The sequence below is a fragment of the Sander lucioperca genome, chromosome 3 (assembly GCF_008315115.2).
Source record: "Sander lucioperca isolate FBNREF2018 chromosome 3, SLUC_FBN_1.2, whole genome shotgun sequence".
NCBI classification, from domain to species: domain Eukaryota; kingdom Metazoa; phylum Chordata; class Actinopteri; order Perciformes; family Percidae; genus Sander; species Sander lucioperca.
This window is the reverse complement of record NC_050175.1, coordinates 23,826,209-23,854,150: the sequence shown is the minus strand read 5'-3', so window position 1 is coordinate 23,854,150 and position 27,942 is coordinate 23,826,209. Positions and strand designations below refer to the sequence as shown.

Below are 27,942 nucleotides of genomic sequence, written 5' to 3'. Positions count from 1 at the left end.
AATTACATAACACATGGCAGTTACGCTGTAATACTGAGTTGACTCCCACATGTACTGTGGTGGTGCTCCGTGTTCAAGCATCATACCCACTGTTTTACCTATTTCAGAACTTTTTCTCCTAGGCAGCCTGCAAGAACCAAAATTGCTAAATGAATTAAGTTTGTCGTCATCATCTGATATGTTTACTATTGTGTGCATCTGTAAATTGGATTACGATGATTCTGTTTTTTGCAGGAATATTTACGACTTTTTTAACGCAAAGATGATCTTAAGCCAATAGACTTAGCATAATGGGACTGATATTACCTTATGATGCTTTTTTTGGAATGGGGCTGTGATCAATTAGTTAAAAAGGTGCCCAGCTAAGTTAAGAGTGGAACAAAAAAAGCTTTTTGACCATATAACACATCATACCCAGATAATCTGATCGTCACCCTTCCCCCAACAGAGCCTGTATTTTCAATTTATTTACTACGAAATGAAAATCAATGTGCAGATGTTTAAAACCAGCTTGAAGTCCATCAGTGTTTTATCACCTAACATGTGTTTTCAATGTGTGGGGAATAGTTGGGAATGGTTTGAAAACTGTTGGAAGGTAATTCTGCTCCTCTGACATTTGAGTGTCCGCTGCCGACGTTAAAATCTCAGCAGAGCTTTTAGTGCATGAAAGTGTAAAATTCACATTATCCTTTTCACAATGTTTATGCCTGATTGGTTGTTTATCTGGTATGTTTGTGGATTTGTCAGGTAGATTTTATGGCACAACAGCAGCCACCTGAAGTTTAAAACATTAATTTGTAAAAAGCTCTTTTATATGTACCCTCCATCACCTTCTACCCTCTAAATAGTTAATTTCCAGCTCAGCTACATAGACGAGCCTTTAAAGGCATTCCCCACTTAGACTATAGAGCATATAATATATGCCTGTCAGCTGGGTCCCAAAGAGTCTATAAATGCTTACTTTTAGGAGGGGTTGGCTCAATGACATCCGATTGAACCCTCCTTATTCAACACCCAACACACAAGACAGAGACCACATGAATCTTGACTAATCAACCTCACATAAACACAGCTGGGAATTTTCTCAATTTCCTTCTACTGTGAATATTTGGCTATAAATCATCTCAGCCATGCCGAGCACATGCAATACTCTAACACAGTGCATAAAACTGTCGTTGTTAATACAGGCCTGCATATATCATGCATTTTTTCCCCTATCTGTAAACATATCCATTGCTCTGTATACTCCAGTATAAGGGGCCCTGCAGGAAGTCTGACTGTTTTTGTAATATTTGCGTGATGCATCGTCAAGTCAAACCCTGTCAGCTGCATTAGTAAAAAAAAAGGTTTGTTGGACAACAAATGAACAGAGCAGATGTTGTAAATCTTTCCTTTCCATCTAACTTGAGACACACAATTAGGTGCTCAGTGGACAGGCAGACATAAGACAAGAGATAACTGATCAATAAACTGTGTTAGAGAGGAGATTATATATCCAAACTGGCAGTTAACCAGGTGGAGATCTAAAGACAACATATGTCAGAAAACAGAAAATGGAAGCTAGAGAGAGGATTTAATTACAGTAACAGGAAGCAAATCAAAGCAGAGTTATTCCCGCACTTCAGGTTGATGACCTAATTTATCAACTAAAAACATAGCATCATTACATAGGTAGGCAGCCAACAACATGTGTACATTTCATTGACTAGTCAGTATCAACTCATAAGTTTAACTGACAGAAGATAAAACCCAAATATGAAGCAGCCAAATGAAACCAAATTATTTTTAGTAATGTGAGAATACATCCTATTTATTTTTGTGTAACAGAAATGTGCCATATTTCAGAGAGCTAATGAATTCATAGGAAAAAAAACAGCTAAACTTCTCCTGCACTGAATTTTAGTTTGGTGCTCTGCCTTAAGAAAGAAAGCAATTTGTTTCTTGATTTCATTTAATATTTTTCTTTTCCTACTTTTCCTCCTGCAGTGTAGATCTTCTTGCAGGTGTACAAGTGCAATTGTTTTCTTGTTGATGGCATGATGTGTCATTTACAACGACAAAGGCATCATGCCAAAACATGTCAGCAGTCAAAATTATCAAACATGAGATGATTATTTCTCTTCTTTTTCCCCCACTGGAGTTTCTGCCTTTATTCCTGAATTTGTCTTGGAGACACAGACACATTTAATAAAGACAAATTGGCTTAATAACACACTTGTTTCATCAAAACTCCAAGAGGATTTGTATTAGACAAGTAAACTTGTGGTGTCTGCTTGTCATAGTCACCAAAGATTGATGTACGGTGACATGAAAGGCAAATAAAGACCTGCTGCTGCACACAGTGTCCTCGAATCAAGACTGCTGGCACGACAACAGCCTGCGGGACATGGAGCAAGTGGGTGTAGTAGTGAGGTGCGTGTAAATATACATATTTACTCACCGTAAAACACACACACACACACACACACACACACACACACACACACACACACACACACACACACAGCACTGGTGCAGTATAATATCTCAACCAGACATGATAACATCCTCAAATTAGCTTTTTGTCCAGAGATAAAGAAAATGATGAGACGTGTTACAGAAATATTCCTGTGTAATACTAAGGTACAACTCATTTTCACTAAAAACAATTGAATTGTTTTCACTGCAGTTATCTCTTTATTCACTGACAAAAATAGACATAAAGATCATTTGTGCAATTATTAGAAAGTAAAAATGAGTGCACATGTATAATGCCAGGGTGGTGGACAAAAGGAAAAATATCTGTAGCTGTGAGTTGCCCCTTTCGTCTAAAACACCAGTTACATAATTCATTCTTTGAAGGTTGTTGTAACCATGACTACTGAAATGTGTGCTCCCACTTAAGATTGTACTCACTACCATCATGCATTTTACACGGGGTTGCAGTAACCATGGTAACAGGAGCCTTCAAAAGAGGGCAGTAAAGGAAGGAAGTTGTTCAGAAGGGGCATATATTGACAATAGCAAAAAGCCCATAGGGCAAAGGGACCAAACATTTAGAAAGCCTTTGAAACACACTCTTTCCTCGTACGTTTAACTTCTCCAACCCCCTGTGACCCTGCGGAAACACCACAGCACACACCACTGGGTATGCGTGAGCTCATGCTGAAAATGGCTGATTCATAAATGCCAAAAAAAGTGCAGAACAACCTCCAGCTATGATACTCAAAACAGGCAGTGACAGAAATGTGCAATTATAGAGTTACCTTCTTCCTCTGCTAATAAAACAGTCTGGATCATCAGACTGAGGCAAGCTCTAATCTCACTTCACACTTCACTTTTTCGATGGGAAATGCAAATTAACTACCAGCAAGTCTATGAAACTAAACAAATGAGCACACACACACACACACACACACACACACACACACACACACACACACACACACACACACACACACACACACACACACACACAATCCTCCTGGAGGTGGTTGGCAATGTCACTGGAAGACGACCACTTCGATTTGACGCATCGAAACTCAAAACCCTGACTTTTGACCTCATGGCCTCAATCTGAGTTTGAGCCATCTTCTGTGTAATTGGACAAAGCAGCTTGTTACATCCCAGGGAACAATGCAGAGACACCTTATCTCCTCCTATCTCATGTGTATTGTCTGTTGGAAAGTCTGTTTAACATTGATTAAGAAAGACAATATAATATAATAAATGAAAAGAACATGCTTCATTCAACCAACTATGATAGAGGTATATCATGTAAGTAATTACAGGAGAAGCGACTGGATTCAATCAAAGGTCCGGCAGCAAGGAGCATGAGCAAGAAGTCTTCACACATATTCAGAGCAAGCAAAGCAACATGCAGTCCACATTCACAGGATGACAAGAATTTGTGTTTGCGTTTTCACACACGTGTCATAAATCGTTGCGACCATATTGTCTGTTGTGCACGCTCATCTAGCTACCATCTGTTTACTTAGAGATAGCACTTTAGTATCTGTATGCACACTTAATGAAGCAAGTGTGGAGTTTTTATTTTCTAAATATAACCAGGGTGAGAACTGATTGGAATAAAAACTATATCAAATACTGAGCAGTAGAACATTCAGCAGAATCTGTCTATAATTATCCATTTGAAGCACTTTACTACATAAATGTGCTTATGTGTACTTATGTTTTACTTGAACTCATAAATAGGATATTTATTTCTATTTAAGGTTGTGTTTCAACAACATGTTAAAGGAAGGAATAAGGATTTTCCTTTGTTTTTGAGAAATAGCATCTTCACCTGTTTGCACAGTAATAAGAGACAACCCTGTCTTAAGGATTATGTTTATCTAAACACTAATTTACAAGAGCAAATAAATAAACCCAGGGACCGGTTTCACAAAGAGATTTTCGACTGGTCCATAGTGTTAGCTTTGCTCTTAAGATTATCCTTCACTGAACTTTCACAGAAAAATATCTTTGTACTTGTTGAACATTTTCTGCTGGAGTGAACAGAGTCGAGTGGTTTGACGTAGGTTGCTTGGTAAGCCATGTTGTTTTAGTTTTTTTTAAAAGTCAGAATTTACTAAGAAATCATTGCAAATTAGTCCTACTTAAGATAGTCAAGAACTAGACAGCCGTGTGCAACAGATGAATTTAGACGTCTATGTGAATTCTGACTATTAGTTTGATCTAAGCCATAATCAAAGGTCTCCAGTATCAAAAAAGTTGAGAAAGGGTGGCTAGTGGGAGCTCAAAACTTCGCCCTATGACTTACATGCAGTATAAAAATGCAACACTTCCTTCGCCCAAAAAACGTTGCCAGTGAACATAATCTAATAACGTTTTTCATAATTGGCAAAACAAATTAGTAGTATAAAAATATAATTTCTGAAAGACAGGGTTGAATGAGAAGATTATTCACTATTTTATCTCTGTGCATATGATTTTAATAAAAATGTGTTTAGTCCACTATGTTAAGTAGCTTCCTAAATACTGATCACAGAAAGAAGAACTATGCCTCCAATAGAAAGTGGATCAGAGCGCTCATTTGAAAAAGCTATTTTTGTTAGTATTCTATCAGTTTCATTTATCATTCTCTAGAAGTCATGCAGAAATAATTAAGATATTGTGCCTTAGGATATGAGATTATAAAGTGACAAAGACTTATTGCATTTATTTTAATAGCTGGCTTCATGTGGGAAAACAATATGAAATATTGGCTTTATCATTTAGATAAATTAAACAATAGATGAGATTGGGTGAGTATAAAACTGTGTTGTGTATCTACATTTGGAGCCAAATCTTATCACGTGCAAACTAGTACAGACATTCAGAGATGATACAGGGATGTTGCAGAAAGCTCATGGGCGTGCGAGCAAATATACTGTATACCAATGCATAAGAACTGCCCACAAGGAGCAGATTTGTCAGAGTCTGGCCGAGCTGACTGAGAAGTGTACTGTAACATCATCCCATCACAACTCCAGTCAATGCCCTCAGGAGAGGGTGGATTAGGTGGATTAGGTGAATAAGGAGATAGTGGAATGGAAAAGGAGGAAGAGAGGGTGACTGGCAAAACAGTGCAAAATATAATAAAAAAGATTTAATAGATGCAATTAAATAAAGCGTGGAGGTGAGATTGAGAAAGAAGGCAGAGGTGGAGGGGGAATGAAGGAGAGATGAGAAGACTTAAGTCTTATTGAGAAACAAAATGAGGGCTGCAGAGGGTAGAGAGGAAATTGATGAGGGGATGGGGAGAGGAATGGGAAGCAGAGGGCGAGGGAGGGAGAGTGGATGGACGGGTGAGAACATGAGGGATGAGGGTTACCAGCAGGGCCTGGATAGGAAGTGTGTCTCCATAAACATTACTGTATCTGGGTCTTGCTGATCATACACTCGCCCGAGGAGACCATGGAACACAATATAGGTCCCACAATCCATGATGGATGAGGCCCAGGCTCCAATGTCAGCCCACTCAGCGCTCCCCACCAACAGGGACAAATCACCCGGCCACCGCCCCCTTCTCAACACGCAGGCTAATACAACTAATGGAGCCATCTACAGGGTTCGACGTGGTTGATGCTCTTTGAATTGACTTCTGCTGCCTTGTTCTTCAGATTGATCCACTGGGGAGTTGCTGTTTTTGTAAATAACGCTTCATGCATAAACCTGTAGTGATGTCATATCATTTTCAAAATTAGAGATAAATGTGTTTAATGACTTCCAACACACCTCTTTTTTTTTTTCTTCCACTACTCACTGTCACCTTTGCTGTGATGCCCCCCTCGCTTTCCTTTCATGGGCTCTCTTAGATCAGCTTCCTGCTTGCAACCAGAGAAATGGTGAATGAGCTCCAAACTTAGATCTGACAGTTTTTTTTAAAATGCCTCCTTTGTGCTGACCTACATCGCTTTTTCTTTCCAATCATCTTTCCTCCCAGGCCATTGCTGGCTCCAGAGGCTGCCATGGGGACCAGTGGCCGGCCTGGAGAGTCATTAGGAGGCTTGACTCGCTGTGATTGCTGGCTCAGACACACAACTGAAAGAGTCAGATATGCCAGCTGATAAAAGGGTGGCAACAACTTCCTGCTTGATTAATACTGTACAGTCTAGGGTTGTGCAACTCAGCGAATGCAGTATGACATTACCGCTGCCAAGATTAGAGCTCTGATTCCCACTGAGGCCATCTAGCAACAATGTACACACCCAACGTTTGAATAACAGCACCAATCAAATTATTCTCATCTCCAAATGACAATATATTAAAAAGTAGAGATGTTCCGTATCGGCTCTGATACTGCCTAAAACGCTGGTATCGGTATCGGGAAGTATTGGAGTTTATGCACCGATCCGATACCACGTAATAAAGCCCTAAAGAAAATCTACGTTAAAGTAGTTTATTCATGTTCTTTTTCCGTTCAAACTGCATAATAAAAGAAAGTTCTGTGGCGTTCATTGTTCATGTTTCACAAAGAGTTTAACCTGAGCCAGAGTGACAACAAAGATAGAAATCATATCACATCCATACAGGGACAGTAGTATACATTTGTTAAAACGTAATAAAATATATGACACACTGGTATCGGATCGGTACTCGGTATCGGCCGATACGCAAGTTCAGGTATCAAAATCGGTATCAGGAAGCAAAAAATGGTATCGGGCCATCTCTATTAAAAAGGTTCCTTGTTCAGACTGGGTGGAAATATCAAAAATAAGCTATTCATTTGTATACATGTTTGCTGCCACCCAGCAAATGTAAGTAAAAATATATTCTCCTTTTAGCTCTGCTTTGATCTCCACCAACTCCTGAGGGAAATATCTGGCTCTTTAGCTACTAAATGCTCCACTGTGTTTACCAGCTAGTTGCTGACTTTGTCAATCGGCTTTTTGTTGCTGGGAACAGTAGGTTTATCAGAGGTTTCTATCTGAAAACAGCTGAAATTACACTGATGAGAGTGAACCAAAACGATAAACTTGTGAGCCGTAAAACCAAAACAATGAGCTGAAAGACACTCAAAGGTTTCAAAGAGCAGAGAGGAACTGCTGTGTCGGGTGATATTTATCTGTGGTTTTGTCACTCCAGTGACCTTTTACACATTGTAATTTAATACATTTTTAATATAAAATTATTGATGAGTGCAGCTTTAAATGGCTTCATTTCAGTTAAACAACCTTCACCTGGCATTTATTTTAACAAGTTGCAGTAAATAAATTAGATGTATGTACATACGTCAAAAGGATTATCAACCAATAATAGGGGCAGAGCAATCCATCATACAAAAGAATAGAGTAAACACCTGGGAAATATTTTAAAAAAAACAAAATATAATCAATAATCATTTCAGTAAATAACTAGAAACAAGAAAAAACATTACATACCAGCAAAAGGGATGCATTCCCATACAAATATGGAAAACAGGGGACAGCATACAGTAATTAAACAACAGCATCATCAAACATATAATGCAGTGAAAATGCATGTCAAAAGTTTGTTTTCAGAAAACGTAGTCTTTGAAATTTGCCGCAAGTGTTGACAGTGTGTGGGAGCTTATTTTTGATATTTTTACTCATCACTTATTCTTCATATACGCTGTTTGAAAACAGGCGTGCAAAGCTTAATTTTCATTCTTACTGCTATGAAATTTTTTCCTCTCCTATTTCCTGTGGCATTTTTTCAAAGATGATGCCTGTGAGGTTTGTCTTTTTTCCCCACTAGAGCTTCCAGCTTCTCAAGAGTTTTTTTTTTTTTTTTTTTTGCAGTGGTGAAAATATTACAAATACCTCAGTATCAGTGAATTAGAAGGACATGATTATCAACTGTTAAAGCAGAACAATGTGATAAGATTATTCTAGACCTCATTCAGAGTGGTCCACAATCTGAACGTCCCATCATTAACAGTCTGTGTGGGCAGAATGTACTGTATTCTTGCTTGGTATTGAATGGAAGCACATTTTACAGCTTTTAAAAACTCTGTTTAGAGTGGAGGTTGTCCAGGGCCAGTAAGCACTTTTGGGTTTATTCATATTTATTTCCCTGTTGCGTCTCTGTGCGCTGCATCTCTCTGAGCTCATTAAGATGCAGCTCTGCCATGCAACAGCAGTTTTCTGAGATGATTATAACACAAACAGCTTCAGAGTTTCCATAATAGTTATCTGCAGATGGGTGATTATGTCCAGTCCACTGCAGGGCTTTGGCTGATCTACCACAGTGACCCAAACTGACTTACATAACAAGAAGCCCAACATACAGTAAGAGATAAGAGGACCTTTGACTTAACGCAGACAGTTAATGGTTTTGTCTGTAGATAACAGATCAGCAAGAAACAAAATGTGTCCTTTGACAATAAGCTGTATTGGTGTCTTATGAGAATTTATATTTAAGATGTAATAAGTACAGGACAGCTTTTGAGACGACAGCTTTGGCTATTTCTACATCCTAAATCACAGATTAAAACTAAACGTTTAACACAACACACTGATTAAAATAGATCATATCTCAGTGTTATGTTGCAAGCTTTGATGAGCATTTCTCAGCGTCTGAGTGCACACCGCTGTAGTATCTGCCTGTATATCACCACTTAATCACAAACTAGTCATACATCTCTTCACTTACAGTATGTAAACATATTTTCCTTTGAACAAGGAAAACAAGTGCAGTGTTTTATGAGATAATTATGATTCATGCCTACAAGTTCCCTGGCAGCTGTGATGGTCAGTGACTATTGAGTGAACTCTAAAAACACATTAAATCTGCATTTATCAATGTTTTTTATAATAACAATGGATCAGTTGACTGTGCGTAATGTGAAAGAGATTGCTCGTAGTCATGAACTGACCAAGAATGATCACCAACTCTGCAGTTCCCCTTTTAGATCGTTTTAATTTTACAGTCCCACAAATGTAGTGTTTAGGTTTAGGTCTCACTGCTTTCATCAACCTTGTTTCCAGCAGCGGCAGGCAGCTGTTTCCAGTGAAAAGGCTCTGATAAACACACTGCACACTATCTGCCCAGCACCAAACGACAGACAGACAAAGTTAGCCACTAGCTGGTGAACATAGTGTAGTTTTTAGCACCTAAATACCCAAATATTTTTCTCAGGAGTTGGAGGAGACGAAAACATACTTACTTGAATTCGTCAGGCAAACACAAACACGACTCCAAATGAATGCTAATGTTTTTATGTGTCTGGTGGTTAAGTAAATAGGCAACTAACATGTTAACAACATCAATGTTGTGTTTACAGCTTGTTCTGCTGCGCCAAAGTGCTTAAAATATTAGTCAATGCAGTTTTAATTATAATGTCTAAATATCTTAAAGCAAAGGTTCCACTTGGTCTGTTTGTTTACTGTCCATATTTAGACTTGACGTAATGCAAAGCGCACACAGCTTTTATCCTATCATTTTTCTATTATCAGATTTGGCGTTTTTAGATATTTGTGCTGCGAGCTGTATTTGATTTCATTAATAAACTAACACAATCTCAAAGCTCTTTGGGAGTGTCTATTTTTATCTTCTAGCATATTTTTCTAGATAGCTGAGAGATAGGGTGTCCCACTCTTTCTGTCTCTCATTCACTGTCTGACAGTGTCTTTTCTTCTTGTCACATATTCTTGGCCGCATCATCCTGTTCCATCGTTCTGTCTGGTGGGCTCCATGAAAACGGCCGGGAGCTAGCCAGCAGACGGGCACAGGGAGCTTACCGGGTAACTACCGAGACACAGAGATGAGAGAGACGGACATAGATGATGATGGAGAGATGTTATTAGTTGTGGAAGGACACTAGACGACTTGGCCTCACGACCCCTCAGGGTAGAGGCTCGCTGGCTGTGATTATAGTTAGATGCTTGACAGACCTCCAGACAGTGAGAGCGAGAGAGGATGATGGGGGGGGGGACAAGACATAAGCTGGTCCTCATCCCCTGACTGACGCTTGGACATTTTAAATTAAATTTTAAAAGCATACAAAAGGTCACAATTGTTGTCAAAAACAAGACAAGTGTTCTTTTTTTCTAAGACAGACGGCTATTTTTGATCAACCAATAATTCACAGATGACCTAGTTAGAGATGCACACTTAGATGCACTGCAGAGAGGGTTTGAGAAAACTTCTAAAAATCCATTTAGTGTTATGTGGAACTACACCCAGTGTTATGCTCAACCTTCTAGTGTCAAAACAGTGGGTTAAGATCCCTTAAACACTGATGTGATAAGAGGGCAGCCGGTTTAGTCCTTTGTTCACCAGCTGAGAGATTGTCATAGACTCTGACAGCAGCTCTGAGATCACTGGTAGATGAGAGGTTAGCATACTTTTAAACGAGTGGTTCATGTGAAGAATCTTACTTCTAAATAATGAGAGTGCCCTTCTCCTGTGACTCGCAGATCAATCAGTAAAGAGCTGATGAGCAGACTTAAAAAAAGGTCTGGATGAAGAACACAGTGGACAAGAAAAAAAAAGGAACAAGTGGATCCAAAATGTGAAGTTGGAAAGAAAATGTGGTGAACATGAAGCTGAACACAGTATCAAAAGAAAAACAAACAGTGCAAGGTAAGGTTGCCATGGGAACACTCATGACATCAGTATTTCTAAAATCCTGGTGACACCACTGGTATCAAGACATGATTGTTGATACTAATGTCAATACAATATTTGTTTTACTATTTAACTGATGGTTTTTAAATAAAAGATGCTACTGACCAGTTTCAAATATATGTTTTCAAATTGACTATTTTTCAATTTTGAAACAGTCAGTCCTACTGGTCTGTGTTGCTTTTCATAATAATCCTATGAGTAGAATAAACAGCATCATAAGCAGCTATGATTTATTCAGTTTTTTAAAGCAACATTGTGTTACTATTTTACCCTAAAATAACAGCTTCAAAATCATTTTGATGCTACAGTGACTAGTAATAAGGAGAATGGTGCCTCCGTCATTCCTCACTGTAACTTTGGGGAGCAGATACGATCTACAGGCATATGTATGTGCTGTAACACTTTACGGCACTAAGGCTGATTTAGGTGAAACAGGATCATATTTTACGATGAATTTTTTTTCTGGTTTTCCCTCTGATGTCCTCTAGCTGCTCTGCCTCGACTCTCAGAGATTTAGGTTTTACTTGTTGCTAAAGTAAAGCTAACTGCTGTTAACTGCAAAGCTGCCGTCAGCTTTTAGCTCAGTTAGCTGTGCTGCCAGGACTAGGAGCACGGAACACCAGGGGGAGTGTTGGTGTTTACAATGCTAGCACAGCTGCTTTAGACCGCTGGGAGGAGAAGGTTTTCAGGCCCGGGGTGATGGGTAAATTAATGTTGGTGGGGACAGCGGCGGAAGCATCGTCGTGCCAAAACTGGAGCCGGGTGAGCGGGCAATGGTACTGGGATCAGCAGCCGCTACAGACATCATGGCAGAGGTTAGGAGAGCGAAGAGGACACGAAGAAAGAGGAGAAAAAGAGAGGGTGACCGAGCTGCAGCCGGACAATTTGGACTGGCTTTTAGTTGTGAGAGTTCTGCAGACGGCCAGCTTGCCATCTTGCTGTTGGACTAGTAATATTAGCCGGCTTACTATGTCTTATGTTGTTGCACTTGCTTGATGTTTTGCTGCGTTAGCAAAGTTTATGACTCAGTAGTTTTTTTTTTTGCACGTGTAGCTGTCGATATTTATGACAACAGCATACGTAAGTTAATTACACTCTCAAACTGTAGGGGCGTCAAATCGTGAGAAATACGAATATTACGCAATGTTTAACTTTAACTGTAACATGAAAATTACTTCTTTCAGGTTACTTGCAACACTTTAAATTACATGGTATCATTATGTACCTCTCCAGTATGACAGCCACCTGAGCTATTTGTTTTATTCTTGTGCCAAAACTAATTTTTTCATCATCATTCTTCTCTCTCTTTCTCTCATTACCTCTTTTCTGGTGTGGTTTCGTTCTCTATGCTTGCTGGAGCTTCCTGGAGATCTGGGAGGTTGGCGAAATCATCCTGTTCAGCCAGCCCGATTGCTAGAGATAGAACAACCATCTTCCCCTCACTGGACACAGGGACAAACAAGACATCACAAGACCACAAGGTGTGTAGACAAATAGGCACGGACACACACACACACACACACACACGCACACACGCACACACGCACACTCCAACATACACAATAAAACAAAACAAAACACGCAGTACACATTCATTTCACGTACAAAGAGAGAATGGGAGAGAGGTGGAAGACCGCTGTGAGGACACCATTTCATCTTAACAAATACTCAATCCATACTTTACACTGCAGTGTATCTCAACCAGACATGTGTGCTATGGAGTGAGTTGAGAATCCAATACATTTGTATATATTATATATATATATATATAATATATATATTTTGTATACCAAGTACTTAGTTTTTTTCCTTACAGCTGATTTGGTGTTGTCATTGAACACTTTAAAAACATAGGAAACATTGGATTCTGTTGGTTTATTGTATGTGCAGAACAAACCATAACCTAGAAATGCAACTTACAGTATGATTTTGCATTTCACTGCACGACACATCTTAATGGGAGTTTTTCTTTCTGTCCCCCTTATTCGACATGTGACACCAAAATGACTTCTTATTTGCATATTTCAACACTAACACAAACGTTAAACTTTTAAGTAATCCAAAGTTAGTAAGGTTTCATTCTATGGCGGGAAGATTCATATATTTGGAAAACATAATCTGTCATTTCCATCATCAGTAATGTCCTTTACACAAATAATTAATGCACCACCTTCACCCTCTGGCAAATCTCTCTATTTTCTTGTATTAGCAAATAAGACATATAAGATATTTTAGAGGTCAGAAGAAAATAGATCCACTGTCACTGAAAGGAGATCTTAAGACTTCTTTACCACTCCCTCTGTGAGGTTGAGAGTGTGCTATTTAAAGCCATCCAGCCTTTGAATTACTACAAAGTCTTATTCTCACATTTGGAATAATGTGTAGCGCCTATGATTACTTAATGTACTGTAGGCTGTAGCATTACCTTGAGCAGTTTCTACTACATAATCTGATGATTTTGCTGGGTTGATTATTTCTTCAGTTATTTAACACTGGCATCATGTTGTATGACTCATAATAGAGTAGCCAGTGCATTTTTAATATTATTTGTTTTATAGCATAACGTAAATACAAGGGATGATACAGGGGATATTTATCATAGGCCAACATGTGCAATATATTAGACACATAAGTAAGGTGCTTTTTCTTTTAATTCATCATTATAATATATGAGGTTATATAATACATCAGTGAACAATGTTCTTATCACAGGAATAAATTTCTATTTTTTTTTAGCCATGATATGTTCATCATAGAAATGGGTTTGCCTGAAATGAGCATCATTAGCAGAAAGGCTTAGAACCACTAATGCCTTCATGGCTTTATCATCCTGTGTTATACTGCATGTTTCCTAGAAATTTTAATGTGTAAAAATAGAAAAGCATAAGCAAAGGGACTGCATTGTTTCAGAGAGAAAAAATAGAGCAAATTGAAATGACATGCAGAAAAAGAAAAAAAAGCGAAAAGAAATCCATGGAAATTGAGGTGGCCTTAACAAAAACCTGCAACAAAGAAACATATCAAGTTGATTTTCAGCTGTTATTCTCCCTCTAAAAATGCCTGAGGTCATTTAAATTACATCTTACTGAAGTATGCTGCACCGTGAATTTAAGAGGCCATGCAAACAGTGACCTTAACAAATTAACATTTGCCTACAACTAACCCTGTAATTCCCAGTCCTAAAATAACAACCCACATGTAGGCACAACATTTACACTATTCTGCCTTCTCATACTTTTCTCTGTGCCTCTACCATGCTGTTTTCCTCTTTATGTAGCCTCAAACATAGCGTGCTGAAGCAAGGACAACATGATTATGCTCATCCTTAATCATCAACCGACTGCCAATTTTAAGGCATAATTATAAAACATTTAGCACAATTTTCCATTTTTCATTTTGCAGATTAGCAGTGGTAAAGGAACGTTAATAATTACTCAAATGTTTTATTTTAGGAAAAAACAAATTGAGAGATGGCTCTTTTAGCATTCCTGAAACTATGTTAATACAGTAATCAAAACTTCTTTTAAAAATGTTTAAATCCTGAAAAGATGAGCCAGATACTATGGTATAACTGAATACTTGTGTAATTTTGCACATGGCCAATAAGTATTAACAAATCAATAGGATCACCATACTAAAAAATGTGCATCTTAAATCCTCCCTATTTCCCTGACTGATTTTTTTTTTGTCAATTTCTCCTTATTTTTCTTCTGATCTTCTTCCTCTCATCTATCTATATCTCTCACTTATGATCTAGTTACCCAGCCTGTTTTCTGTAGTGCATTCCCTCTTTAACAAGATTCTGTTTGTTGAAGCAATATCGACAACAAGAGGAACACATTAGCACTTGAGAAACCACTGGGGATGTGTAAACAGTACCAACATGGGGCCCGTCGATAAGGTGAATGGATTTGTATAGATGTCCAAAAAAGACACACGCACACCAACAACAGGGCTCTGAAATCATTACCACCTACACGAGCTCTATTGATCTGAAATGTAAGCGGGGAGGCTCAGTTGTCACACTGTGTGACAGGCATTGACACACGTGGAAGGTGAAACTGCTGCATTTGGTCGTTCATACCCCACTGATTACATGATTTTCCTACTCCCCACAGTGTTTCCCCTCAGGCTCAACAACTGACATGTTTGGTCCAGTGAGATTCATTAGGGACAGGGACGATGGGCGATGCCACCTCCCTATAAATGTGCCCAGCCTCATTTGAATGATGATGTACAAAGGCAGGGAGGTCACTGGCCTGGAGACACTGTTAATGGGAAGACAAGCAAAAAGTACAAAGAGTATCGAGCTCTGTGTGTGAGTGTCTATGTTCATGGTCAGGAGGGGACAATGAGACGTTTACGTGATGCTGCTTTGTGGAGCACATCATCTGTAATCTATCATTCAAGTCAAGCGGAGGATGAGAGCTCTTCGTGTTCGGTATCTCAAACAATAAGTTGCCTTCGCACACTAGCAGCCGCCCAACTCTGTAGTGGAAGAATCGGAAAATCGCTAACGTAAAAACCGTAATTATCTTTGCCAAAGTGTAAGGTGAGAGAATATTTCTTCTGAACACTGATTGGGTTAGAAGTAGGGTTATTTTAAAATGTGTTAAGTTAGATTGATCAAGTCTGTAGTATGTAGACCTGTAGTCTGTAGTGTGTAAAAACGCAGTTTATTTATTCAAAAAGCTGAATCTGTTTTAGAATTAATATTTTAACAACTTTCCAATGCTGCCCAGCTGTTTCAACCATTTCATGCCTCCTCCAAAGTTTTGTTATGAATCTAGACACAAAGAATCCACATAGAGGAGAATAACCTTACAACAGCCCCAACATGTTACTGCAACTGTGTAGTTCATGTATGCATGCTGTGACATTCTGTAAAGCTTGGTTTTATGAAACCTTTTTCAACCCAGTTAAATTCATAAATGCACTTTGGACAAGTTCAAAACAAGTTTGGTTTTCTTAAGACCCTCTGGAGTTACTAGGTATTCACAATATATATACAATACACTTGTTAAATATATGATAATATTCAGATGTTATATTTTTACACCTCTGCATTCAGCAGTCGGTTTTCAATTAACAAACATACACACCCACACGAACACACATTGACAAACTGACAAACACAATGACAAAGGCCTTTCAAAAATCACTTTGCAGCATACTCAGAGATTACAGTATCTGAGAGAAGACAATATCACCTACTGATGGTGGACACTGACTTGCTATTAATGTGCATAATGTAGTAAACATTGATACATCCATCAACATCACAAACTATACTCTGAAAAGGTATCATAGTTGACTTGAATCCGTATCTCTGGCAAAGCCTCAACAACATTTCAACATTTAAAATTTTGCAAAGGTAATGTCTTTTGTCACGCTTTCCCGAAGCAACATTTTACAGAGTAGAAAACTTCATGACACTTACAAGAATGACTTGACATCCAGCCCTCTGTGGCGGATCTGCTCCACCATGTGATCCCAGCTGCCAGGATTTGACCTCGATCGACCTGTCCCTGCTCCTCTGTGCCGGGAGGTTCCAGCCGGACTCCCCCGAACCCCGCGCGGGCCCCCGCGGTGGCCCCCGCCGCCTGGGCCTGTGTGCAGCTGGCCCAGGCTCTGTGAGGTGACTGGGGGGTCGTTTGGGCCCGGAGGGGGCTGGTGAGTGAGGGGCTGTTGGAGGCTCTGCTGCCGGACCAGAGGCCGAGGGCGCGCCACGGCTGAGGATGGGATGTGCTCCAGGGTGGAAGCAGACGAGAGGGAAGCGTCCCCAAAACTGAGCAGAAACATGGGAGCACCGAGGACAGAGATGGATACAACAGGGAAGACATCCAAGTTAGAGATAACATGAAACGTACAGGACAGGGCAGGTAGTTTTAAAAAGGATATAGAAGAGATGAAAGTATTTATGTATAAAAAAAAGTAACGGGATCATGTTGATATCAAAAGGAAGAAGCAGAAGATAAAAATGGCAAAAACATATATAGATACAGCACAGTGTTCACAGTGAGTATCCAAGGGAGAGGGGATCAAGAGAGAAGAAACAACAAAGAAGATCAGTGAAAGAGGGAGAAAGAAGAAACCTGTATTCAACACCTGTATGAAAACAACTGTGTAGAATTTTAAGCTTTTGCTGCATGACAGTGTATGAGTGTGTGAATGGGCTGACATGCAACGTGTAAAGATTCAATTATTTTTCTCCAAACTGGTGTCAAAACAAACCTCTGCAGTGGAAGTGAAAGTGTCATTATCACTTGAGTCTCTGTTCTCCATCTGCAGCGCTAAATTGTTTCTGTATGTTACCTCTTCCTTTAATTAGCCTTGACCTACTTATACCTTCTTGCCTTTCTCTCCCACCAGTCTCTCTCTAAGGTCCTGTCTGCTACTGCTCCGTTTTCCCTTTCCACTCTTCTCTTTACCTTTGTGCTTCTGAGATCAACTGTTCTCCATCTCCTCTGTCCATTCATCTTTTCTCAACTCTCAGCCCTCACATTAATCTATCTCCACACCACCTCCAATCAGTGTTCTTTAAGTCTGTTCCCTAATTACCGATCTGCTACTCTAACAATTATGTAATAATGCTTCACCGCTTATCCACCCTTCAATTACTCCCCTGCCTAAAAACGTCAAGCTTGTGCTGAACAGCTGTCTGGAGCTAATTCTGTGAGGGAGGATTTATTGCCTGGACTTGAGTTGTGTAAGCGCTCGCTCTTCAGTATTAACTCGGCTCTAACTCTGCTGGAGAGCCAGGAGACAAGCCCACTGAGGAGCGGAGTAATGCTGGATCATGTAAATACATGACAGAGCTCATATACAGTACATGCACCCATGCATGCAGGCTCTCTCATTCACACACACTCACTCGCATATTGCACGCTATTAGGTCTTTCCTGAGGAAAGGCTTTGATGAGAATGTACATTTACTTTTGCATAATATTTTACCTGAATAAATGTGAATTAATGTATCAAAGTCGTTTGCTGGTTATCTGTTGAGCAGACAGACGTGTTACAGAGTTTTGAGTCCGGAGGAGACATTTTGGGAATTTAGGGTTCCAGAGGTAAAAGTCTGGTTTATTTTCTGCACAGACATTAGGCAACTGGTAGTTGGAGCACTTCCCAGGCTTGGATGAAGCTTCAAGTTAAAAGACGAGCAACGGCATTCAAAGAATAATGGGTTCTTTGATAAAAAGTTAAAAGTTACAAGCTATGTGTGTATATACAAAACTTGACTAGAGAAGTTCACTATGACTCATACAATGCATTTTGTTAAGATATATACAATCAAGGAGCTTAAATATTTTATTATTATTTAGTTATTTGTCAATTTTGGCACAGTGTTTTGAAGCAACCCAGAAGCAACAAAGAAAGTGTTTTGAATTTGCTACAGCTCTGATTTGTGCCTCTGACTTGCTTCTTCTCCAAAGCAACTGCAGCTGAGGCTCATGGGTATAGTTGTATTTAGAGCCAGCCTTCGAAAAGACATGAAAGATAGCTGAACTAATAAGTTCTGATGGCCATTACAGGACAGTCTGCTGAGAAGTGGTAAGGGAAATTGAAAATATTTACAGCCAGGGCTGGGTATTGTTTAAAAAAAATGACGATAACAGTACCAATATCAGTACCCTTAAAGTGATACCGATACCAATTCAAGTACTTCACTTGATCCCTTTTTTTTTGTTCCTTCAATACCCATCATGTGAATGAAGGCATTCAGTTGTGTAAAATGCCACCACCACTCCTTCCCATCCAAATGATTTTTTTACACAAATACATTTTCTTTTCAAGTGTTGAAATGACTTTCAAATGTTTTGATGGCATCTTGGCACACTGAACTGCACAGCATTTTTTTGGAGATCTAACTACAAAAAGGATCAAATGCAGGTATTGTAGGACTGTTTGTGATTGATTGTTTTGTTGTTGTTTGTTGACTGGAACAGTTTCGATACTACTCGGTACTGGGTTATTTCAGTTGATACCTTAAAAAGGTATTGAGTACTAATACCCAGCCCTATTTACAGTGGCTGCTCACACTTTGCCACGTTGTTTGAAAGATGTAAAAGAAAAAATGTTTTTATTATTTATATCATTGATGGCTGTGTGCACTTACATTTCGAGCTGACTCTATTCATCTTCATGCTCATTCATTCATAAATAAGTTGAAAGGCTATATATACTTTCAAGTCATTCATTTTATGTTAACTTATTTGAGTTTCGATAAACTCAAGATCTTAAAGCATCAATGTAATATATATTTTTAAGTTTATCTACCAACGATGACTTTTTTACAGTATATGTGCTGTATATGTTGGTTTAAACTTTTCCAAGATCACTTTTCTCTCCACATCATGTATTGTTCATATGGTGCAATCACAAGACGTGTTCACTTTGGACTGGTGGACAGAGGTGAAATGAAATGTTAGAAAAATAAAAGGCTGTTATTTGAACATCCGAGCATATAAACCAAACACTGCAGCTATGGTACAGTCACGTGCAGATATGAAGGATAACTACAAAGGATCCAGTGGCACACATAGAAAGCTCTGTGTTGCACATTATTTCTGGGTCATGTTATCATAACCGACATCATGATAAATCAATACATCTGGATGGATTCATGATGGCATTAGGCCAGACAGCTGGGAGCCAGTCCATGTGCTAATACATTTTGCCAGTCTGTTCGCTGTCATAAATTTGGCAAAGAATTTGGCAAGAAACTTGAAAGCTCTAAAACAGAGAGGTAGATTTACTAACACTAGCGCAGTTTACGCTGCGTCTGTTTATGTGAGTTCGGTAATAGCGCACGCTATGCTTCCTCATTTTGCGTAGCATTTATCAAACCTGACAATCATCAGGTAATCACTGCATACTCCGCCCTCTAGCATAATTAACAAGCCTCTAAAAGAGCAAAGAATGGGCCCGCATGTATCTATCATGGATCTTCCTACGGGAAAAAGAAAGCGCAAGCTTAAACTTAGTGACGATGAAATTGACCTATTAGTGCATGAAGTAACAACAAACCTGAACATATTACAGGGCAGAACATCCACACCCTCGGAAAAAAATTCGATTTGGATTGCCATAACAAATAAAATCAACTCGTTATCATCTATACGGAGAGAAGTGGAGGAGGTAAAAAAACGGTGGCACGACATAAAGCGCAGAACAAAAGAGAAGGTAGCATACAACCGTGCATAATCGAGGAGAACCGGTTCAGGTCCACCAGAAATAGACACGCTATCTACTATTGAAGAGGTGTTGCAGCAAACACTTGTTGCCGAACAGGTGGAAGGTGTGGACGGCATAGATACTGCTGAGATCTCTGTAGAGAATGAAGGTATGTGTGGTCTGTTATGATACTGTTGTGTGGCTTTATGTATGTATACATATGTTTATATCATTTATATGTCAACCAAACCGATGGGGTTAAGTCATTAAAGAGAGTGTTATATAGTTAAATAATCGCAAGACATGGAGGTGTTTTTTTCATTTAGTTTTTAGTCTGCTGCCATTGAATAAGGTACATTTTTACACACAGGAAAACGCGCTTCCTGGTTTAGACCTGCTTTTAAAAGGCGGAGAATTTCCTGGCAGTCTTTGTAAATACCGCGGAATATATAATTAGGCGCACTTTACGCCTATCCTCCCACCTTTTTGGGTGGAACTCCCACTTTCCCCATGACCCTACCACAAACGCATATTTAAAGTGCAACTTGTCTCTTCTCGCTCATGTGGCAGGCAATCTGCGATTTTACCCAAGTGTTTATTGTCTTCTGCATCTGTCTGTAAAACACCAGCACCAGTCATTCATATTCCTTGAGCATGAACCCTCTTTATCTGCTCTATTCTATTACTGACTTAGAGGGTTATTTTCACATTTCTTCTTGCTTGAAAGTCAATTAAGCTGACTATAAACCTTGAATGATTTTGTAATTAAGGAAAATTGAGGAGGGTGAAGAACAAGGAGACAGAGTCAGAGCGAGAAAAGAAAAGAAAAACTAACAGTGAAGAGTGAAAGCGAGAGAGAGAGAGTGGGAGAGAGGGTGGAGAGGTAAATGCCCACAAATAGAAACCAATTCCAGAGGAGAAATGGAAATACAGGTAGATCTGAAAGGAGGAGTGACAGGATTGAAGAATAATACAATTTAAATTCAAGTCCAAAAATTGTGCAAGTCTAATAGTGACGTTGTTAAAAATCCAGAGTGTATTATTATAAGATTTACTTGAAGCAACACCAAAGATTCTTTTGTACCTTAAAATAATGTTTCCAAAATCGTTTCAGTGGTTCATCAACTCGTAACAGGGTGAACGGCACTTTTGCATTCGCTTTGCAGCCCTCTATCGGCTATAACCACACTATGCAATTTTGCCAGATCGGGTGGCGGATCTGTAGTTCGAATGAGACATAATGAGACATTACGACAGCGGTCATGAACAATTCCGCCTCCAACCTGTAGGGGGACCGAAGAGGAAAAGTGCTTTGGTGTTGCTTTAAAACTTTGTGAAAATCAGTCAAACGTGAAAAATTATTAATTCATTATGCGTGGAAGCAATTTATAATGTCTATAAATATCAATTCTGAAGGCAGAGTTCTGCTATGTTTCTAATCAATATACTGTATCACAACAAGGACAGAATTATAGATACAAGTTGGCTAAAGATGAATGAATGGAGGATGACTTTTAAAGTGCTCTACTGTAAATCTACATGCTGCACTTGTTTATAATCTATTCAACTATATTCTGCTCTAGATTTACTGAATGAACTATTTAGGAGACTGATTATCTGGGATACGATTTACATACATAGATCTTTTATTCATTATTCTATTCAATGCACACAAAAAAATCATGCAGCTTTTACCGACCACCATTTGTTTTTCCACGTCCAACTCACATATATGGAACAGATTATTATTTAAATACAGAGCACTTATAGAGTTGATAGTGGCTCCGACCTCGTCACTGCTTGTAAGTATATGTTGAATGCTCAACACAGCTGGAGATCAGGAAGTGATGAGAACAAACCCTGGGGTTCCTCTCTTTAAAATGTTTGTCTTCAGCACCTTGTTTACATCATCTATTTTGCTCTGGTAAGTAGGGCTGGACGATTAATCAAAAATGTATCGACATCGAAATTCTGAAGCTGTTAGACGTATTTTTCCCGTGACGATAATTTCAATAATTTATTTCTGCCGATAGGCCTGCTTTCGCTTTAAAACATTCTACCGCGTGTGCAGGGTCCAAAATTACTCGGCAGTCGCCAAATGCGGGGGCGGGCCGACACACACACACACACACACACACTGGCGCACACACCAGACACCAGCCACTACCTTCTGTTTACTAGCGTTTAACTCAGGCTAATTAGTTAGCTAGTAAGTGGCGATTTTTGGCAGCCAGCCTTCCAAAAGAAAGCACAATGAAATTAATTTGAACCGATCATTAACCGTTGACCGACAAGCAGGAAACTGAGTCTCAGTTCACCCGTCCGGGAGACTCTGACAGACTTTCCGCACTCTGTGTCCGCGGACAGCTGTAGGCATGATGTTTTGTGCATTGTCGGACACATGCAGTCACTTTCCTGAAACCACTTGCGGGACTGACACAAGTCCACAGCGGCCTGCGGCGTGTAATGTCTCCAGCGCCTCCACCTGCATGTTGTCAGCTGTGTGTCTGCCTGGTAGCCTATACTCTCGGACGGCCGATTTAACTCGCCGGTCCTCATCAATATAGTTTCATGTGTCACGTAGCTCTCAACAAGCAGAAAAAAGAGGAGCTTAAAACACAACTTGCTGTTCAAAGTTAGGACTAACAAGTTAATTAGCAGTTAAGAAATATATTGTATAGCCTATTTACATTTTTATCATGCAAAATTAATTTTTTAAAACTTAATACAAAAAAATTTAAAAATGCAGTGTCCATTGTCGAATCACAAAATTGTTTTAATTATCGTTCATTTATCCTTAGAGGTAAAATGTGCAATTAATCGTGCAGCCCTACTGGTAAGGTGGTGTAACTACAGGAACAACAATCACTCATTAGTAATCACATTGTTTTAAATAAAGTAAATACTGTTTTGTTTTACATATAAATAGTAACAATTTCGGGGTTTTGGATTTTTTTTTTTTTGCTTTTAATTAGAAAAAAATTAACCTTATTAGGCTTTAACCTACCTGCAATATAGTAAAATACTTAATCTTTATGTTTTCGTGTTTATATAATTGAGAAGTGGGAGGAGTCGTTGCTGTGTGTGTTTTTTGCCCATTCTGTATTCCCATTTCAAAATTTTCCTTAAAACAATATCCTCAATGATCCTGAACATAGAAACACAGGGCTCTCCTGGATAATGTAACAATCCTATAGGTTAATGTTATGGTTACTTCGTTCTGAGAAATCATGCTTCGGCTGTATTTTTTGGCGAACAGGTCTAAATCCTAGTCATAGTTAATGTCTACCTCAAAGTCTTTATGTACACAGGCTTATCCCTTAGACTTTTTTATCGAATAACCAGATTTTTCTTAAATCACAGATAATCTTTTGTACTGATGATTTAACCGGGAGAGTTTCATGCTGATCTAAGCCGTAGAAGTGCTCTAACTGTGAGTCATAGAATTGTCAATGGGAAAAATGAATGGGACTTTTACTTCAAGAACAAGGGCAAATAGCTCCTCTAACTTTGCAACTCAATTATCAATCGTTGTTGTTTCCACTATTAGCTAATCATGTTGAATAACTGTTGGTTGATTGGCTGATGTACAAACACTGTCTTTTCCAAAACACACCTTCTGAGCTATTTGCAGAGGTTGATACACAGTGAACTTTGGTTAAAATGAAGCTGCATTGAACCATGTTTTGAGAAAGGGTTTCTTTTGTATCACTGGCCTAATAAAACTGCTCTACTGCTGTTTATGCAACCGACTCAGAATTTAAAAAGCTGTTACTTCAGATGAACAAGCACACCATCTTTGAAGATTTTCGGTTAGCATCTTTTTGAAATCCTCGAAACTGTCACAGCCTTTAGGAAATTGGAGGCTGCAGAGGAATAGCATGACTGTGTGGATTCACTTTGTCTAAGACTGAAGCAGCTGGCTTCTCTTCCAGCCCATCCTTACATTCTCTTCATCTGCATGGTGTAAAAAACAGCTTCTGTTGATGTCCATCTTCGAGTGTACATGCAACAATGCCATTAACTATGTTTTTTACAAACTCACACTCTTTCTTGATATCCATACCATGCTGTTGTTGTGCCCCCTGTTGCCCCTCATGCGTGACCCCTGTCACCATGCGCCACTCACTTGCCAAACCGTAGGCCTCCGGCATGCATGTGGCTCTGGACCTTCTGCCAGCGACCGGCCTTGCTGCCCCCCGTCACCATGCTTCGAATGCTGTCACTGCGACTGGGCCCTGCCCCAGAGCAAGCACCACCCCCGCTGTCACTGGCACCCGGTGAGGGTCCAGCACCACACTGCCCACCCTTATCCACGGCCCCACTGGGAGGAACAGTGGGGTGGATCAGAGACAAAGAAACACCGACAGACAGAAAGAAAGGACCAGGATACAAAGAAGAGAGAGAGACGGACAGACGAGAGACAGACGTACAGAGCCGGAGAGCAAAAGAGTCATCAGTAAAGTTAGTCAAACTGGTGATTGAGACACTTTGTGAGCTCTCAGTCCAGCCACAAGTGTCCAGCATACAACAACCCTGAGCAGCCGCTGCTGGTGACTTAGACAGCCAGTAAAAAAAAAACAGTGAAGAGATCTGAACTGAGATTTCCTGTGTAACCCTGTGGGTAAATTGGAGAACACAGTTGTTGTTTTTCTGTGGACACTCGACTGGAACAAAAACAAATCTTCCATAGTACAAAAGTTCTGTTCAAAACTGCACAGAACTCATGGTCAACGGATTACTTTATTTGTTTATGTTAAGACAAAAAGCAAATTGTTGAGACAACTTGTAATACCAAATTCACTCACTAGCAAAGTGAAGACTTAGAATGCATTGCCTATAGGGATTTCTTTCTTATTGCAGCTACTCACTTTACTAAAAATCTGTTTTTGAAAATATCTCTAGTGAGTAAAAGGCCACAGGAGTTTTAGAAGTTTAGAGATGCAGCAGCAGGTTGGCCTCATTTCACTCCACAAAGAATGACCAATCTGCTGGCTCTGTGAATTGGGCATAATAGCGATGCAGGTAATGATAACAGAACACTAATGTGTACTCGAATCTCACAGCAACCCACCTGCAGCTCACGATGAAAACAAAAGCACTTTTATCTAATGAGCATACTAAAATCGGGCCACCTAACCCACCCCAGCTGACCTCGACTTAAGACGTCACAGAGACGAGTACAGACAGAACGTCGACTTCAGTACAGGGACCTTTCAGTGAGGACAAACCACATGACACACACAGCTGCACACCAGGACAATTCAACATTTAGTCTTCAACAACATTTAGACATTAAGTGTAGACTGCTGGTAAAATTCATGATTTCTCACTGAACAATAAGATATTTTCTGACAACCTGGGCTACTGTTTATCAGCAGTCTAAAAACTCTAAAACTCTCCTGTGCATATGATTATAGTATTTTCCATAATACATGGTGTAATGCATTTGTTTTTCATCTTATGTATGCACTTTGAATTGCCTCTGAGTTTGAAAGTTGATAAACAAACAAACCTGCCTAAAGGCATCATTATCAGGAGTAAGAAATAGTTGGCTCACTGATCTGCTATCACATAGCTCAGAAATGCCACTATCATCAGTTGATTAAATGCCAGTCAAATATAGATAATTATCTCAATAACCAAATGCAATGCAATTGCAACAGTCGCTGCTGCCCACTGATTTTACAATAGTTTCAACATCACTGCACAGATACAGAGTAATTGATCAGCCTGTGGTTTTGAAAGAGTCACACTGAGTTGTAATAAGAGAGGATATGAGCAGGTTCACTTAATGCCTCAGAGACGTGTGAGATGCATCTGAATGATGGAATGAAGGTTAATATATAACAGACGCTTTACCATCCAATCACTTAATTGCTGTACTGTACATGACGGAAACAGTCTATTTTTGGAATAGGGCTCAGTAGACCAGACTCAGGAGGACTATCAGGCAGCCATAAAGCACTTAACAGTACGATGAGTGATAGTGGGAGTAGTGACAACAAATAAGCAGAAAACACTGAGCGAGTGAAGGAAGAGGTGAGAGAAGTAAAAACACACACGCGCACGTGCGCGTGCGCGCACACACACACACACACACACACACACACACACACACAAATTTACACTCACAAAAAAACAACACAACTGTGAAAAAAGTAGAACAGAAATGACCCCATTAAAGAAACAGTTGAACACTTTGAGAAATACACTTATTAAATTTCTTGTGGAGAGTTAGATGAGAAGATTACACACCAATCTCATACCTGTTAAATGTGAAGCTACAGCCAGCTGCCGGTTAGCCTAGCTTAGCACAACGGCTGGAATCATAAGGAAACAGATATTCAAAAGTCTACCGATACCTCTTACTACCAACTCAGTGCAAAAACAAATATTAACCATTTTACAGGGTTAGTTATGTGCCGGACTATTTCTACTATTATTACACACATTGAGAATCACTATTGCTGCTTTGTACCTGTTGTGGAAGTCCCAGATACGTTGAAAAATCTAAAAGCATTGTGTATGGATAATTATCCTGAGGACCAAAAAGCACGGTGAATTTCACTGCCTTCTCCAGGAAGTAAACAGCGCTACTTGAGGTGCCGATTTTGCTTCTTTTTTTATTGCAATAAACGGATAAAAACTAAGCGGAAAGCACTACATTATGATGCCTATTTGTAAAAAGTATAAATTTATACTTTGTCAGGTCTGTCTGAAAGAAGACAAGCTAACGTCTTTTAAAATGCTTGTTTTCTGAGTTCAGATTGATCAGGGCTATGCTAACATTGTAGCTGCTCCATCAACACAACAACAGACTATAATTTCAGATTTTACCAGGTAGTCCAACGTCCACGCTTTATGTTTTAATGTCTCTGGGTGCCCACAGACAGCTATAATTTCTTCCTCCATTTCTGATTCAACAACGTCAGGACACTAGGAGCATCTAAATGCAGATTTTCGCAACACAGCATCACATGAATTTCTCACTTGAGTTGAAATATTTCAACTCACACGAATAAGCAAATTTTGCTTCTTTGCCTCATTGGCTTTGCATTGACTTTGTATGTAATCACATCATAAAAAACGTGAGCGGTGTAAACGCGCCATAAAACAGCAAATGTCATTTGACACTTTGGTGTTTGTATAGATTAAAGAAACCAGATATAACGTGTTAATCAGTGGGCTTTAGAGGGACTGGTAGCTGGATTTTGTTGCCAGGCTAGCCGTTTCCCTAGTCTCCAGTCTTTATGCTAAGCTAGCTACATACTTATTATATTTAACAAAACAGAGTGAGAAACAGAAAGTGGTGTTGATCTTCTCATCTAACTCTCTGCCAGAGAGCAAATAAGCATAATTATTTCTTTAAACTAACCCATTCAAAGATGAATAAACAATTAAAAATCCACAACAGTCAACCCTCTGTGGAAACGCTAATAGCTGACCCCCCAATTCTACAAACTGCGGAACGTCTGCGGATCCGCTCCGGAACGGCGGCGGAGTCAATAGGTTTCTATTAAAGTCAACGAGTGTATTTCCACTGACTGCGGAACGGCTGCATTCTGACTCCGTACCAGCTCTGGCGGTCCACAGCGCTCCGGAGCAGATACGCAGAGCTTCTAATTATGCCGGACACCGAAGAGCTCCGCAGCAATTCAACAAAATTCAGATTGTGCGGGACAGGAA

General features: G+C 39.5%; 1 protein-coding gene and 1 long non-coding RNA gene across 6 annotated transcripts in view; one reads left to right on the top strand and one right to left on the bottom strand.

Annotated features, from left to right (window-relative positions):
* Positions 1–27,942, bottom strand: part of syt7b (synaptotagmin VIIb) — a 111,436-nt gene that overhangs the window by 15,146 nt on the left and 68,348 nt on the right. For 2 of the 5 annotated variants that reach the window (XM_031324171.2, XM_035999546.1), the window contains exons 5-7: positions 24,383–24,577; positions 16,517–16,864; positions 12,396–12,518 (exon numbers count right to left, since the gene is read on the bottom strand). In XM_031324171.2, coding sequence (XP_031180031.1) covers positions 12,396–12,518; positions 16,517–16,864; positions 24,383–24,577 — 666 coding nt within the window. The remainder of the gene's footprint in view (positions 1–12,395; positions 12,519–16,516; positions 16,865–24,382; positions 24,578–27,942) is intronic. The other 3 variants (XM_031324173.2, XM_031324174.2, XM_031324172.2) reach the window with 2 other exon arrangements.
* Positions 18,051–19,992, top strand: LOC116067686. The gene is made up of 3 exons (XR_004109292.1): positions 18,051–18,061; positions 18,657–18,666; positions 19,830–19,992. It is a non-coding gene; the product is annotated as an uncharacterized LOC116067686 (long non-coding RNA).